The sequence below is a fragment of the Balearica regulorum genome, chromosome 2 (genome assembly GCF_011004875.1).
Source record: "Balearica regulorum gibbericeps isolate bBalReg1 chromosome 2, bBalReg1.pri, whole genome shotgun sequence".
In the NCBI taxonomy this organism is placed as follows: Eukaryota; Metazoa; Chordata; class Aves; order Gruiformes; family Gruidae; genus Balearica; species Balearica regulorum.
The window spans coordinates 92,110,823-92,128,126 of record NC_046185.1 but is presented as its reverse complement, the minus strand read 5'-3'; the positions used below and the strand labels follow the sequence as shown (position 1 = coordinate 92,128,126).

At 41.6% G+C, this 17,304-nt stretch overlaps 1 protein-coding gene across 2 annotated transcripts in view; it reads left to right on the top strand.

The window, feature by feature from the left end:
* The window catches only part of BCL2 (BCL2 apoptosis regulator), a 97,014-nt gene extending 81,617 nt beyond the window's left edge, over nucleotides 1-15,397 (top strand). For both annotated transcript variants that reach the window (XM_075744903.1, XM_075744904.1), the window contains one exon: nucleotides 10,539-15,397. In XM_075744903.1, the coding sequence (XP_075601018.1) occupies nucleotides 10,539-10,673 (135 nt within the window). In that variant the 3' untranslated portion in view covers nucleotides 10,674-15,397. The remainder of the gene's footprint in view (nucleotides 1-10,538) is intronic.
* The last annotated feature ends 1,907 nt before the right edge of the window (nucleotides 15,398-17,304 follow it).

The window sequence follows — 17,304 nt, the reverse complement described above, 5'->3', positions numbered from 1 at the left end:
CACAGGTCATCACCCAGAGACAGATGCAGGAGGTGGTTGCACACAGGAGTTATTTGCGGTCATCCTCTGGATGATGGCTGTACCTACTTCCAGATCTAGTCCCTCTCCTTCTACCACACGTGAATCCCTCAGCTCCTGTAAGCACTTCCTCTGACTCTTAAGCAAGGACAGCTCTTTAATTGCAGATTAATGCTTTCATGAAATTCTTGAGGCTACTTTGAAGTAACTGGGCAAGAGAGACCGGCCATTCAGCAGCAGCCGCTGGCGCAAGAGTCACAGCACACGTTGCTGTACGGGGAAGGAATTGCCATAAGACTCTCGATGCGCAGCAGGATCCATAATTTTTTTCTCCAGTAGTGCCTCTGGGCACATCTACATGACACAGCGCAGCACTGCATGGAGATACTTGAGCTGCCTCTAAACAGTGGTTGTGCTAGTTTCACAGGAGGGATAGTTACCCCACCAGGAGTACCACCCTAATATACCTATAGCGCTTGTAGCCCTATGCTTGCCTCTGAGTTGACTTGTTCAGTGCAAGGTCAGCTCTCTCTTCCTCTCCATAGAACTGCACTCTGCCCTGTGGACCCTCCTGCACTTAGAAGTGTTTAAAAAGGTAAATTATAAAGTTTTGGACCTTATATCAATTTTGATCTCCAGTTTCTGATCTGTGGGGTCTTATTTATTTTAGAAAGTGGGAAAGCTTTCAAGCACTGATTTCATAGGTAATGCATTTATTTTTTCTTGGCTGATATTCCCGATTTTGTTTTCTATTCTTTCCTTTAAGTATCTGAAATTTTGCATGGAATTTTTGCACACTTGGAAACACCAACACATGAAGTAATTACCAATCTTTCCTGCCTAAGTTAACAGCCTTCTCCTTCCTCATGCTGTTAGTTCAAGGTCACAATGACAGTTTTAAATCCTTCATGAATTTTCATCTGACTTGCTGTCCACAGAAATTGTTCATTAAAAGATCCAATTTCCATTGGCATTCTCCCTTTCAAAGGCTGTCAACAGGAAATATAAACGCTCAGCCCTTTGTGAATGATCTGCAAGGACATGCAGGTTTATGAAGAAAAAAAAAAGCAGCAGCTAACCAAATCCTTTAGTTTCTGTTTTGAATGACTGGCCATAGGAATGCAGGCTAAGCTGTATTTCAGCTGTTCCCAAGGATGTGTATGTGTAATTTGTTGATAGTGGTAGGTACTTCAGGCTCCAGTGACAGCTATGTGACCACTCTGATGATCATTGTCCTGCTCAGAACCCACCCCTGCCTTCTCTCCAGAACACCAGGCACAAAAGAAAACAAAGAGGGATCTGTTTTTTCAGAGGACTGGCACTCGTACCTCCTGCTCTTTACCGAAAAAAGAGAGATCCTAGGTCACCTCAGCTCTCACTCTACGCTCCCAGCAACCATTAGGTTGTAAGGAACTGCATGACTTGCTCCAGCAATTGATGTGAATGTCTGATACCTCGGAGAGCTGAGACTTCTGCCTTACAGGACCTGTAGCGATCTGATTGATAGGAGCAAAACTCAATACGCAAAACACCCGCATACTTCATTGGGAACTAACCATCACCACCAAAAGGAATGGAAAGTCCATCACAGCCTAAAGTTGCAGCATTACGTTTTTAAAATCTTACTGGTGTCCAAGGTATATGTCTTTTACATTTTTAAAATCTTACTGGTGTCCAAGGTATATGTCTTTCACAGTAAAAATTACTTGGAGTGCACTGTGAATGCACAGACACAGATCAGTGCTGAACATCTGGTTAAAATAAATTACAGTCTTATTTTGCAAATAAAAGTTCCTAGGGTCTACATGACAAAGTCTGGCCAGCACAACTATCTCATGGGGAAAAAATCACATCCCTAGCCTACAAAGATAACTATTTTGGCATGATTCCCTTCCCCACTATGTAGACTTACGTAGACTTGCACCAAATAGAGGGATCCTTTTGCCAGTATAGCTCACATTGTTTGGGAGGTACCGCAACCATGCTGGCAGACTCCTGCAGCTGGTATAAGCCATGTCTCCATCAAGGCATTTGGCCAGAACAGTGACACTGGGAAAGGCCCTGAAGTACAGAATAACCCTTTTTCTCCTGCTATTAGTCTCTAACTTTTTTTCAGTTTTAAAGCTTCCTGCTGAAAGGAAACGTTCAAAATTTGTGCCCTTTCTTGTACCAGCAAGACATTATTTCTTTTTAGAGGAGTTAAAGTATACATACGGGTAGGAGATGCGTTGCTTTCAGACATCCCAGTGGTACTTGCTTTTGAATGGGAGAAGATCCCACTTCTCCTGTAGTATGCCTGTTGTTTGTTTTGGTGTTGGTTTTAGAGGTGGAGGGGCAGAGGTGGTTTATATTTTATTAAGTCTTCATATTTTGCTTTTACATGGTGGCATTTGAATAAATCTAATGGCCATAGTTAATGGCTTACAACTGTGTATGCAAATGAATTTGAGCTGGTTTGAATAACAAAAAAAGTCCTTCAGTCTGTTTGTGAATTGTATTCTTACACTCTGACTCCTCCTTGTTTTTTCATATGGTCTCTGTTAGCTCTTACCTGACAACATTTGCCAAAGGACTTTCTACATGAACCCAAAAATTCAAGATTTACCAGCCAACCCTAACCTATGAGCCCCCCATAAGGCAAGGCAACTCATAAAGCTATCTTGGCTTAAAAGTAGGGTTCAGCTTACTGTGGCAACAGGCAGTTTTCACCCGTCCTATTTAGTTCATAAATTCGCACTTGCCTCAGTCTACACAGACTCTCCTTGTTCCTTTCCCTGCTCCTTCACCCTTTTTGTCTCCCTGGTCTTGTGCTTTTGTGCAAGTGATGAACAGGACAGAAAGGACAAGAAGGAGGAGTGGAGCGGATGACCCAAACCAAAACCAATCTCTTTCAAGCAGATGCATACCAGGAACTTCCCCTTATTGTAATTTCCCATTATCACTTAGCTGTGAAATGATGCAAACGTGGAGCAAGCCACCAAGAGGCCTCCACTCTTGCATGCACCATGTTGGAAGAGGGGGGGGGGTCCATCAGGACATGTCTGCCTCCCCTACAGCTAACACTGGCATGCAGTACCCGGTGGAGTTCAGCACCTAAGGGCTGACTTGGGAAATGGCAAGAGAAAGCAATGACCAAAAAATGCTGCCTCTTCTCTGCCTCAAATAAGGCTTTTACAGGTGAGCAGAAATGGTTTGGGCTGCTAATGAGGTGTAGGCTGCCAAAGAAAACACATGCACAAATTCATATTTTCCAGGTGGCTGCTGGTAGAAGTGTAACCGTCCATTGAAGTCTACAGCATAAGCTTTTTTTGCACTTACTCATTAAATTGCGGATTTATCGTGGGGTTACTTTATCATAATGTTAGCTGTGTTCTCTCACTGGCCCTGTATATCAGCTGATTGTCACAAGATTTAGAAAAACCAAGAGCTTGTTTCGAGTCACGTGAGGAACGGGTGGCACTTCTGCAGAAGGTGCCGCTGGCTCTGCATGACCTGTTGCCGCTGGAGCACCGAGGAGCACCAAGGCCACCGCTCCGGCTCAGTGCTGCTCTTGCTCAAAGCTGAGCACGAGCTAGTCAAGCCAAAGGGATTTGGATCGGAACTGAGTGTTGAGACAACAAACACGGGATGGAGTGTTTCCCTGAGGGATGTTAAAACAAGAAGCAGAAAAATGCATGACTGGTCCCTCGTGGTTCAGCCAACGGGACAACCTGCTCAGACCAGTTCGATTTCATCCTTCTCGTTCACATGTGCGCTCTGCCTTTTCTCGCTGAGGTCACCCTGAGCCAGGCCCTCCTCACCAGATGGACAGCCTCGCTGTCTTTCTTTCCCCTCTCTACCTCCGCTAATACCTGCGCCTCAAGCCCGGCGCAGCTGGACGTGCTTGTTGAATAAAACCCTCCCCGGCCTTGATGACAAACGCTGTTCCACGGCACTTTGAGCATTTCTACAAGCAGCTACTTTCGGTTCCCATTTCTCAGGCAGTTACGTGATTTAACTCTTTTGTGGCAGCCCGAGAACGGCACGGGCAGCTGGAGCAGGCAGGGAACACAGACAGGGATGTGTTCACATTTCCCTTTCCTACTAACGTACCCACTAGAGCCAAAGCTTCAGGTTCAGGTTTTTAAATTAGGTAGGCTCTTTCCAGTGTAAGGGCACTCATACTGAAAGCAAGTTACGAGCAAGACAGAGAATTTAGACAAGATTTTGAGAAAAACAGGCCTGCATTGTCATTCTGACTTGTTTTGTCATTATTTTCATTTTAAAGTCATTCTGAAGATTTAACAGGGGTCCTAATGCATCTAGCTTCTTTTCAGAGGATGCAGGTATAAGAGCAATGTTAAGGGATGAGTCAAGTCCCCCCCAGCAACTCTGTGACATTTGTTCTGTCCTCCAAAGTAATGCACAAATCCATAAACAGGTGTTTGCGGAGTTTACTGTTGTATGTGAATGTAAACGCTCTAGAATGGATTTGATAAATTTGAGTAGAAGGCGGCAGCCCAAAACTGAATGTTTCTCGGTGCAACTGAGATTCATGAAAATACGCACAGGGACACATTTGTTTTCTAGGTACAAGTTACACACAGCTTCTAGCACTCTAGCTAAGTAGGGCAGCTTCGGAAAATAAAACTAAGACTGCTAAATATTGATGCTAACAAACAGCAAATTAGTCGAATAGGACTATCAACCCACAAAAGAAAATTGTGAAGGATCGAGTAGAGCAGTTTTGACCATGTTGTTTGAATGTCGAGGATTTTGTCCAGGCCTTCTTTCTCTCATAATGCTAATATTGCTCCCTCAGAAACGGCAGCCATTAAATACCACCAGCTAGTTTCTGTAGTGACATTACAGCTGTTACGCTGATGCCAGAAATACCTCATTTTAGTGTGGGCCTTTCCAGGAATAAGAAAACAAGTCAGCCTCCACTAGGTCTGGGCTTTTGCATATTGCAGAGCCACGTCTAAGTGAATTAAGTAGAGATGCCAAGACTAAATTACTGAAACATTTCTCATGCTGACTTGGTTAACAAGAATGCAGCCTAGTCTGAACATGGCATGGATTTCCATGCAAGCTGAATGATCAACACCTTAGCAGTTCTGTGTTTAAAGAGATGGCTTGACCATTCTTCAAAGCCTGGGTTTATCCTTCATCTTGCAGAGGTCCAGAGGCAATCTGCCTGCCAGCAGGGTCACTCTCCGGGACTGTGGACAGGAGGAATAGTCATGCCCGTTATTATAACCACCCACATTTTTATATTTCTAAGCATATACATCAGTTTTCCTGAACAAACCTAGCCATGCTCAGTCCGGGCTCCTTAGATGCCTCCATCTGAGTGCCATGTTTAGTCAGCCTTATGCAAATAATATTTCCACTGATTTCAATTCACGCAGACTTCAGTGAGAGCCTGGCAAGACTAGGACCTGCAAGATATGCCTCCAAGATCACAGGCTCACCAATGCTAGAATTTATACAAATAGATAGCAAGGATGAGGAACCAAGAAGTTAGGCAAGACCACTGTGATGAGAACCAGTTTTGTCCAAAGTCAGAAACTTCAGATATCACTGGAGAATAAAAAGGTTATGCAGCCAGCAACTAGCACATCAGCTGCAGACCTAAGACTATATTGGACATTGTGGATACAGAGAATTCGGAATAGACCCAAAGGTGAGGGAGGAAAAAAAGAAAAATCTGGATGGGGATTTGATCGGGGTGCACGTGCCAGAGCCACTCCCTAGGCAGGTTCCCCAGCTGAGGTCAGCAGGGTTTGTGTGGTGACACCTTCTTTTCCTTCCCATTATAATTCGATAACATGCACCTGGCTGGGCTGCCAGCGTCTTGGCACTCCCAGGCGTAAAAAGATATCGGCCTCTCTGAAGATACCAACCTCATGAAACACCACACCTCAGCACACCACAGTCAAGGTCTGAGCTGTCCTTATTTGCTTGCACTCACGACTTAGGCTTGCATAAAAGACCCATAAACTCTTTGGGAAAAGAACAGCTACAGAGTTGTCTATTTTTTGTGTTCCAAGAACTTTTCTCGTTAGCTTCAAGATGACATTTTAATGAGGTTTCACTGCATAGAAAACATGGGATGATTTAACCAGCTCTGTCTGCTCCCTCCCTCCCTCCCCCCCAACCTCTTTCTGAAATGAGTTACCATTTGGGAACGTAAGCTTTTATGAGAATTTATGTCGTTTGTATGGAGGCAGGGGTGAGGGAAAAGTCATTCAGCTGCTAAACCTTGGCATTGGAGCTTATGGCATTCCCTCTCCTGCCCTGTACCAGGTGGCAAAGCCGCCTCGTTCGGACCTGAGCAGGTTTCTTCAAAAGCCGGGAGCTAGCGTGTGTTTGTTTGTTTGTTTTGGAGTCACAGAGAGGGCAGCATAAAATAGCCGCAAGGCAATTCCCGTTCAGTAAAATGGAAGTCTCACTGGCTCTTCATTCAATACAATGTGGCCCAAGAGGATATCCTGCCAACCCAATGATAACGAGGGAAATAAAGTCACTTCCTCACCAGCTGTTTGATTCAGGTAGAAAAAGGAAGCCTTTACTTCCTCGTGTTTGCTCTCCCCACCACCCCCTCAGTCAGAAATGCCAGGCTGAAACTGCCTGCTCCCTCTCCATATTTTCAGTAAGGAGCCGTCGGATCCGTAATGCTTCGCTGGGCTCAGCCCATGGGAAGTATGTGCTCCTCCGTGGCCAAGAAGCCATGCCTTGCCTCTCGAGCCGGGGCGAAGGCTGAGCTGCAAAAGGACCGAGACTGAACGAACTCAGCTCAATGCACAAGCACAGAACGCCTGTGTAATTAAAGATGACATTTGTTTCTTGGATCAGAGCTGTCGAATTTGGGCCAGCAGAAGAGCGGGGTAGTGTGATCCGGACGCTTTGTTTTGAGGCTGCCCTGACTCAGTGCACTATTACGCCTCCTAGTCCTCCGAGAGTGACGAACTCCGTTTTTGCCCTGAGCTCCCCGCAAATCCCAGGAACTCCATCCAGGAGCACGCATATAGTTCCCTGTGTATAGTTCGACAGGGAAGAGGGCAGCGTGGGGTGCCCTCGGGGCAATCCGCCTCGCCTGCCCAGGTCGGTGAGGCAGGCATCCTGGGTGCTCCGGTGCCAAGAGGAGCTTCGGCAGAGCATCTTTCCGTTCCTCACTGCCACCTTTCTTGCTTCACAGAAACAGTCAACGTAAAGTTGCATAGTAAACCAGCGATGGGCTGATTTGACTTAATAAAAGCTTCTAAAGAAATTACTTTTAACAAAATTTACAGAGCTGAATGAAGAGCTCTTTTCCATATAATTTTTAACTGCCCCGATACAATTTTACATCCAGGATATAACTTCCCATTAAATTTTGAGTAGGTAGGTCTTAAAAGCAAGGCCTACAACCATTCTCTTTCCAATTGTGTAAGACTTCCAGAAAGGTTGACCAAGCCAGAACTTGCCTCACTCTGTTTGCCAAGGTGACCCTCGCTTTCAGTATAAAGAGTGCTTTTCAGAGGACATCAAGTGTTTCAAGCAATTTTCCTAATCTTATTTGTTTTAGCAGAGATTCTCTTATTTTAAACAGACTGGTTTAGGCGACAAAAATCCAGTGACGAATACATGGGTTTACAGAAGGAGACAAACCTTATGAAACAGTTGAGGTTCTGTTTAGGGTTCTCTTTGTGCTAAAATAGTTTTCAGCAACGGGTCATACTTCCCCCCCACCCCCACCCCGCCCCCCCTCCTTGTTTTAATACATAAAATGGACATGTGTTTATTTAAAACAGGTTTGAAACTTAAACAAATAGTGACAGGCTGTTCAAACAAGCTTCGGAAATAGGCCTAATCAGGATGTTTGAGAAGGGGAGGGGGAACGATCATAAAGAGCTACTTGTAATATATAGCGCAGGCACCATTAGGTTGGGTTCATGTTATTGTTGTAATAATCTCTGGTGAAAAAGTACTGCGTGCTGCACATTTTTTGTTAACATTCCTCTTTTGAGCCATAGGTTATGCCATATTTTTGCCTTGTCTTTGAGTTTTACTGTAACCCTCTGTCCATTTTCCTGCCCAGTACCAGGAGCTCTACCGAATCATTAGAAATGGTCTCCCGGCCAAACTGGGAGGAATGTTCCTAAGCTGGGTTAGAAGGGAGGCAGAAAATACACTCCTTTTGACATTGATACTGTGTATGCATCGGCTGTCATGAATATACAGAAGTGAGACCTTGCCCACAGAAAGAAACCATGGAAATCTTAACGTTAAAATGCTTTCACATGACTTGCATTTCCATGTTTGGTTGGGTTTTTTTTTCATTTCCTTTCTTTTTCACCCATAATAATATCACCAAGTGTTGAACTTTACCCTTGTTGTATTTTTATAAGGCCTGATCTTGAACTCCCTATACAGACAAAGCTCCCATGGAAGTCAGTGAGTCTGCACTGGCGACAACAGGATTTAGCCCGGTCTGTAACATTTTAGGATATTGTGTTACTTCATAGCCTTAAGGAGAAATAAAAGCAGCTTTCCAAAGAGCTGCACAGCAAACCGAGTTTGCTTTTTCAGCCCTGTAACAGCACAGCAGAATATTAAGGCCAGAGTTTGCAAATGTCTATTTCAAACACCAAGGCAGCTAAGCAACAGTTGCCAAATTTTCTCTGGAATTAAGAGTTTGCATTAAAACATTTCCCCCAAAGGTTAAGCTGCTTTCACTTAAGAATATACCTTTGGAAACCCAAGTTTGAAAACGATTGCCTGGAGGAACAAGCATTGAGAAATAGCAGGAGGAAAATGTATTTTGAGGTCAATCTGTTGGCCAAAGCCTATAGCTATTCTGTTATTGACACATCCACTCTTACCTACAACATGCACCAATATTAATTAATATAAAGAGATATTTTGGAAGTAAATACCTATTATTTATTTGAGTCTGTCTCAGTGTCTAGTGAACAGGAGTCAAAATGGCAAAATATTAAAAAAACCTTACACGCCCTCTCGTGGTAAAACCACAAACGTTCTTATTCTGACAACAACTAGAGAAGCCTAATGATGGAGGCTAATATAATGTACAGAATTTATGGAGAATTCACTTGGCTGGAAGGTTTCTATTAATAGCAGAGACCTTGCTCTCCTTAATTCCTGCTGTAATCCATAACATATATGCATTTTTAGAAGGCAGGTTACCAGCATAGTAACATTTCAAAACAGCTAAAGGCACTATAACATAGAGAGTGTTTACTTCTACATAAAATGGGAAGCCTAGAGATGGAAACCCCTGTGTTAGCTATTTCATGGTTTCTCTTAGTAGTTTGGGAGCAAACCTCCATTGGCTGCACAGTAAAAGAGTCGTCCTAAATGATGCTATCAGTTTTGTCATATTTTTGAAATCATTCAGCTTCGCTATTTACTGCTTTCATGCCACATGGTATGATTTACCTATCTCTCAGGAATGCTCTGAAGCTTCATGTTTTCAGGAATTTCAGGTTGAAAGAAAGGCATTATGTGCAGAGTGTCACCAAACTGATCACTAGCCCGGTCAAATCCCACTGTATTTACACGTCACAAAAACTTTACTACTTTAACAGCCTTTCAGTTTGGTGCCTACACGCACCTCCAGACTTGCCCGGAGCAGCTTTACCAAACAGCTCTCCATACACGGAGGACTGCAGCTCAGAGAAGAAACCCAGGGTGGTTTGGGCTGGGCTGAGGGAGAGGGCTTCCCCTACACCTCATGCCAGGTGACTTGTGGGCAGCCACTAGAATTGGCATCAGCGTATGCTTCCCCTCCTCTTCCTCGAGCTGAATGTCGTGGCTGTAGCCTGGAGGGCAAGTCAGGCTGACGAGACAATCCCATGGAAAGACATCTCTTTTTTAGGGAGGGCTGGGTTACTCTTCTATCAGATCAGCTGGTTGGCCCAACAGACCCTCCAGCCAGACCACTGCCACATCCAAGGTATGATTAGCAGGAGCAAAGGACCAAAGTGTCTACCCTTTTGGTGACAGTCATGAAAGACGGTCAAAGGTGTAACACAACCCTAACTGCTTTAGTTCATATGGAAGAAACGTCTGTGGAGACTACACGTAGTCTTCTGAACCTATCCCAACGGAACCAAATAAATACTGTCTTATTTTCAGCGAAGCCAATAGCCATACAGGTGCCCCATGTCCCATTGAAAGGTTTGGAGAACAAAGGTCCATTTACCTCCTTTGTGTACGTTTGTATATAGAACATTCAGGAGCCAAAATGGTGGTACTCTTATTTAAAAATGCTCCTGTATTTTTGGTTAGACTGGGCATGCCAAAAGCAGAAGTCACAACCGTAAGTAATTGTAGGAATATTTGTAAAGAAATAAGCAGGAGAACTTTGTGCTAAGCACCACACAAAACATAGCTCCCAAATTGCTATTTTAATAGGTCTGTGTGGGGTTTTTTGTGCTGGCATAATTGCTGGATGACCATTAGGCGTGAAGAAACTGCCCTCCCTCTCTGAAGAAGTTACTGCGATTCTGATATTCCTTTATTTCCCTTTCTAGGATGCCTTCGTGGAGTTGTATGGCAACAGTATGAGGCCTTTCTTTGATTTCTCCTGGATCTCTCTGAAGACTATCCTGAGTCTGGTTCTGGTGGGAGCTTGCATCACTCTTGGCGCTTATCTTGGACATAAGTAGAGTCACCCAGTTTATCATGGATTACAAAAGTCTTTCAAAACAACAAAATAATATTTTTTTTCTGTAGCACAATGATATTTTATGAGCAAAACAACTTCCCAGCTAAAGATTAAATCAGCTATTACTGCCAAAGGAAATATCATTTATTTTTACATTGCAGGAAAATTATTTATTAAAAGATATTTACATTTTAACCTGCTATTTTCAGAAACTCTGCAAGTTGTATCTGTCATCACGTCATGTTGTTATTCTTAACTTTAATGAGCCCCAAAGTCTTTTAGGTTCTTTTTTTTTTTTTTAATTAATGCAGTTGGCTAGATTATTTTATCTCTGAAGAGCAAATATACTGACAAAGACCTACCTGCTTACACTTACAAGGGCAGTTACTTGAGCTGCTAAAGGCTGCGTAATTGTGTTGATTTTCCTTGCATTTTCTGGATAGCTGTGAGGGATCTGAAAGACAAGGTCAGAATGAACAAAGTTCTCACCCTGTCCTGCTGGCAAGAACTGACAGAGTAAACGATTCAACATGGTACATACAGGGGGAGTCGGGACGGCAGCTTCTTGAAGGACACCTGGCTATCCCTGCAGGAGAACAGTTGGAAATATGATTGCCTATGCCTTGTAAACACGCGTTTTCAAGTTACCAGTTGTGCCATCACGTCATAATCATAATACCTTAATACATGTCAACTCAAATACTTTTTTTTTTTTTAATAGAAGTGTGAAGTTAAAGCTTTGGGGCTTGCAGGAAATTGCCGTTCCAATGATTTTCTCAGCAGTAAAACGTTTTTTGCGGCTACTGACACAGAAACATCAGGAGACCTTAAGTGCCTGCTTCGACAGAGCAGAGCTGGAGTCTGAAGACCTGACCTGTGTCCCACTTTAGTGGGCTCATATCTGCAACTAATCCTGTTTACTTACTGAGTTCCTCCAGGGGGTTGAAACCAATTAGATGTGGTCTCTAAATCCCTGAAAGTTGAAAAAGATCTTAATTTTATTTGGCAAGAAGCAGACCTCAGCTGAGTTACAGATTAGCTCTGACTATCCTTGTTTATCAAACTGGACACCAAAATCAAGTTCATTTTCATAACAGGAAAAGAAAGTGTGCTTTATCCTCCTGCCCCTCGCCCTCAAAATTATTTCCTGCTAATAATTTCCTAAGACTGTCTACAGAAGAAAAGATGATGAAGAAAATCCAAATCCTCTCTCTGGACAGAGACTCTTTGACACCTCGATCGCGCAGGTGCCTACTGTCGTTCCGAGTGAAAACAGGGTGGAGGAAAAGGGGCGGCATGAAATCATCTGCTCATGTTACAAAATGCAACTCAAGTAAAGTTAATGCCGAGTACTCAGTATACAGTTTTATAAACAGACCGGTGCTCTGAAACCAGATGTGTCAATGAATTTTAGAGCGGGGCTTTCCATGCACTCGGAGGGGGCCAGGAGTCCTGACGAAGCCGAAGAGTCCGAAGCGTGTCCCATGGGCTGCCTCAAGGCGTGGAAATGCCCAGCTTCCAATGTTTTAAGTCAAGCTCTGCTATATTTTCTATGAAACTTTTGAAATCTGGGATTTGTGGGTAAATGGATGTCCAGACATAAAAGGTTGCAAAGCCCTGGATAAAATGTACCTTACAATACATTAAAGTGCTCTAAGAGTGGAAAAAATACAGTGAATAAACTGTAGGTTCAACCTCAAGATTTCAGTCGAGTAACTTTGTGGCATTATATGCAAAATATCTCCATTAACTTTGGAATGTAATATGTTCAATGTTAAGGCTGTAGTTGATGTTGTGTCTTCAAAGCTGCTTTTTTGTTTGTTTGTTGTTTTTAAGAATTGTACATCTCAGCATTTTTACTGCTATTTAGTCATGGCGCCTACACTTTGTATGAGCAAAGATGGACTGAACTTACATTTCAAATTTGAAATTACTTTTAATTTTATAGAAACATAAAAAGGAAATGCTTCTAAGAACACAAAAATGTGATCTAAACTCTGCTTGATTAAAGAAAAGTGAAAAATCCCACCATCAAACAAAAAGCACCTGCAATGGTTTTAGAGTGCTTCTGTCAGAAGTGGGCATGCTTGTGTAGGATTCGTCTGAAAAATATCTGAAATGGGAGCAACCGAATATTGTGGATTGAGTGTGGGCTTTGGTTTGGTGGTTTGTTTTTTTTTCAGCTTCCAAGCTGAATTTCTCTGCGGCCAATTTCAAAACTGGAATTGGCTGGTATCGACGTAATGTTTCATTTCACAATCTAGTCTTCATTTCAATTTGTGCCCATACACCCATTGAAGTTCACAAACTATTAGACCTCAAATTGTTTCAATATTGTTTATTTTATTAAAGGTTTACATTGTCAAAAGTAGTAAAAGAGTAACTATCAATTCCAGTGCTGCTATACTACCAGGATAATTTGAATGGGTTTTATTTTTTAATACCTTCCAATGGCAAAAATTTTTTAAAGCTGCTTTAGAAATAATATGAAGAAGACACATGATACACATTTAAATAAATACTGAGGATTTTGTGTTCTGTTGTGTCTACTCACTGGACTTCCCAGTGTATTAGTTAATAGCAAACAAAAAGAAGAGTCATGATGACTGTTGATGATTTTATTTTATTAAAGAGCTAATGGAGTTTTCCCATCCTGACTGCAGAATAGTACAGTATTGTGGCTGCATTAGGCATAATGATAGTTGATAATACATTTATTAAGAAACATATTAGAAACATTGAATGTATATAAAAGCTTGAACTTCTTTAATAAAATCCTCTCCTCTCACTCCTGCATTTCTTTTGCAATAATTCCTGTCTTTCCTATTCTTCATTACTCTTTCACATAAGATTTTTTTCTCCCACAAAATGCCTTATAGACGTCCATGCTCCAAGACTATGCTTTAGTGAAAAATCCATCCTCTGTCACTATGTGTGCACACACAGCTGACCACTCCCAGCGCATCCAAGTTGTAAAAGCAAAACGTAAAAAAAGAGGGACACTTTCTGAAGGTGGTTATGTGTGGAAGATCAGAGGACAACAAAGGAAGAGGTCAAGAAGTGGAGGGAAATGGAGATCACTGAAATATCTCCCTGGTTAAAGATGACTGTTACATGGAATTTGTTCATCTCTCATCCTCTCTTTTGAAAAAGGATGATGTAAGGGCAGAGTAACAGATTACAGAGACCCCCACAATTATTCTTCACTATAAAACTTTGTTAATTCTGAAGGCAGTCTTTTGCAAAACAGGAAATCCGTGGGAATTTAAGAGAAATACTGGATTTTGCTGTATGCAATTATTTGTCATTAATTTTTTTTCCACTCTATTTATTAAGAAAATAATGAAGGAAAATATTTTGCTTCTGAAAAAAAATAAATCTGTAAGATCACCTAAGATCTGTTACAGATCAGTAACTTTAGTAAAACAGATGGAAAAACAAGAAAAAAAAACCCTGCAAATTAAGTATTCTGAAATTGGAGCTGACACAGAGGACATTTCTTAATAGAACAAGCACTGGATCCACCAAAGGAGTAATGGGGCTGTCGAGGTAACAGAGAATATACAGATAAGGAGGGGGAGTGGAAGATATAGAGAATGACATTGGTATGTAAGAAAACCTCAAGTTTCATACGATGCAGGAGTTCACCCAAGGTGGTCTGAAAATTACTTTTAACTAAAACCAGTTACAAATGTGTGCACTACATGACTACAATTACTAAAAATTTTCAATTACAAAATTTTTAGGAAATTACTATAAAATTATCCGATCACTATAAAAGTTCATCAGTTTGCTGTTGCGATTGGGAATTACACAGCCTGACTAGGGTTGCACTAATAAGGAACAATTATGAAGAAGAAAAAAAAAAAAAAATATATATATATATGTTTTTCTGAAACCAGATGTGCAAAGAAAACACCAAGGTGATACAGTTCAAAGCATACAGGCCGGGTACCCCCAATCCTTGCACGCACACAGTCTCCCCAGCTGAGGCAGTGGGAGTCAGCTATACGTAAGGACCCTGAAGCATGACGCTGTGGTTAGCTGTGCACCTGCACTCCACGAACCTAGGTGTCCTACTAATTAAAAGTATAGTGAAGTAGCATGTTTAAAGCCTATCTTTTTTTCCCCTCTATCTATCTTTAAACAAGCTAGGAAAATGATTCATTTGTATTACGAGTTAATGGCTCAGTGCTATATGAAAAATTAAACATCTTTTGATTTATGAGTATAAAAATTCTTTCTCATTGCAAAAGCCCAGCTTTGCTTTTCATGCCTATGTCTCTTTCAAACTAGGCTAAATACAAGGAAGACAAAAGAGTCAATTTAATCTGTATTTGTTTTAATTCACAGTCATATACTAAGTTAATGCAGCTTCATCACACAATGAAATATTTTTCAAAAAGTTATACAGCATTAAGAATGCCTCACAAAAACTGTATATTTTTATAATTTAAATAGCATATTTTTTCTTTTCCTTCTGAATATTTGAATTTTAATTATCACCAGCATAAATGTACATAAGCAGATATTGTTTATCCAGTACCTTTGGATGATGTATGTATGGTAATGTAGTTTGTCAGTTTATCATCATTTAATATGATTATGTTGTTCTTTGTCTTTAAAATGTTATAAGAACATGCTGCCATTAAACTTTCCAAGTCTGTCTAGTTAATATTGTGAGAAAATAATAAAGCACACTGTGAGTTACTTGTTTTGCATTTGCATTGTTTAGGATTTGTTGATAAATAACTACTCAAACATTTTGAGTGTAATCCCATAAATGAAACATAATGTTTCCTTCCTGATTGCTCTGTTAACATGTTCTGCTCACTATTAACTACTAACTGCAAGCCACAGTGACACTGTAGAAATATTACTTACCCACGTGATTGCTTTTTTCCTCTGAATCTAAAATATTTGATGATTTTTGTAAAGCCATAGACCCTGGAATTATGGTAATGAAAATTTCCTAAAAAAAATACACCAAACAAACAAAAAAACCCCCAACAACAACAACAAAACTTTTCTAAACTTCATGGTGGTAGAGATGCTTTAAAAAACCCTCACATCTTTGAGGTTTATGCAACAGAGGCACATAAAGTTTTACATGTATGATTTTTTTTAATTTTGTGATATTTTTCAAGCTAATATCAATATGCGTAAAAGATGTGGGTGGTGACTTGCACTCATACCACATTCTTATTAAACCAAAGGGGCTCTGTGCAAGAACGTATTTATAAAATTCATCTTTGAGCGTCTAACAGATCAGTCTCCACAGGCTGCTCATCAGGCCAGGGTTGAGGTGATAGAGTAGATAAGGTGGGTTCTTGGTCTGTCTGGACCATGACGACCGAAGATGGAAGAGTTTGCTCCTTGCTTTGACTGTTAGGAGACTGATTAATCAGGTGCTTAACATTTCATAGTGTACCTCCCTCTCACAGCACCCCATCATGCTCACTACAACTGTCAGAGCTGAAGGTCTGCAAGCCAACACCTCAAGTGAGATTGGTTGAAGACCCTGGTTTAGTCTAAGCATCTCTTACCACAGCTCCCACTGCCTAGGATCACAGATTTAGTAAGTCCTTCAACTCACATGTCACTCTTTCCAAGTAGGTTCGTTGAGTACTGCGCGCTCCAAATGGGAAAAAAAAAAATCACTTCTAAGCAGGACTTACTACGTCCAGTACATGGAAGAGGCCCAATAGGAACTTTCTATAAATACAATGTGAATTTGGCACTAAAGCCATGCATAAGAAGTATCTGTGCTGCCGGCAGCTAACAAAGGACGGCACATAGCTTACATTCAAACGCTTATGTTCTGTTACTGCATTTCTTCTTTCTCTGGATCCCTCCAGAAGAGCAGCCAGAATCACGTCTACGGACATAACCCCAAAGAGCTCCACTCTGGATTGATTCTCTAGAGTGGAAACCTTCAGAAAAGGCTGCAATCAAAGAATCAGTATTCCCTAGCTTTCTTCAAAGGTCTCCGTGCATGGAGATGCAATAACCCAGGTTTGATAAACTGCTGCTGTGTGAAATACAGTCCACAGGTGTACCTTACGCTCCAGGACCTGAGGACAGTGTCACCTATTCTGCTGTCCCATACGTCTGATGTCTTGTGGAAAGTGCAGCGAGGCTCTTCTATTTATTTGCTAAAACTACTTTTCATCCTAGTAGAAAGGAGCTGGGAAAGCATATTAGCAAGTTTCAGCAGGAGAAAAAGAAGTATTCTTATTACTGTTGAAGGTTTGTTACAGCTATGATTGGTTTCCGTCAAGTATTTAGGTGTTTTGCTTCTTAAAGGCTCATATTAACTGGCTCTCAAATTACAGTTGTTGCCACATACCTTCTGTGGCTTTAGTTCATGTAGAACGTAGCTAAATTAGCTCAGGCAATGAGTATTTAACTGCCCTAAGAATTTACCCAACTTCTTGAGTGGGTTTTGCAGCCGAGCGTGTGCAGTGTACTGTCATGGATGCACTTGTGAGCGCCCAGAGTTAATAGTCTGATGCCTTTCAAGGACCATTCAGACACATGTACAAAACACGCACCCCGATGTCTGTGTCCCTGAAGGCAGAGAAGGTGGGGGAAGAAGCAACTGAAAGAAGCAACAGCAGCGGAACACAACT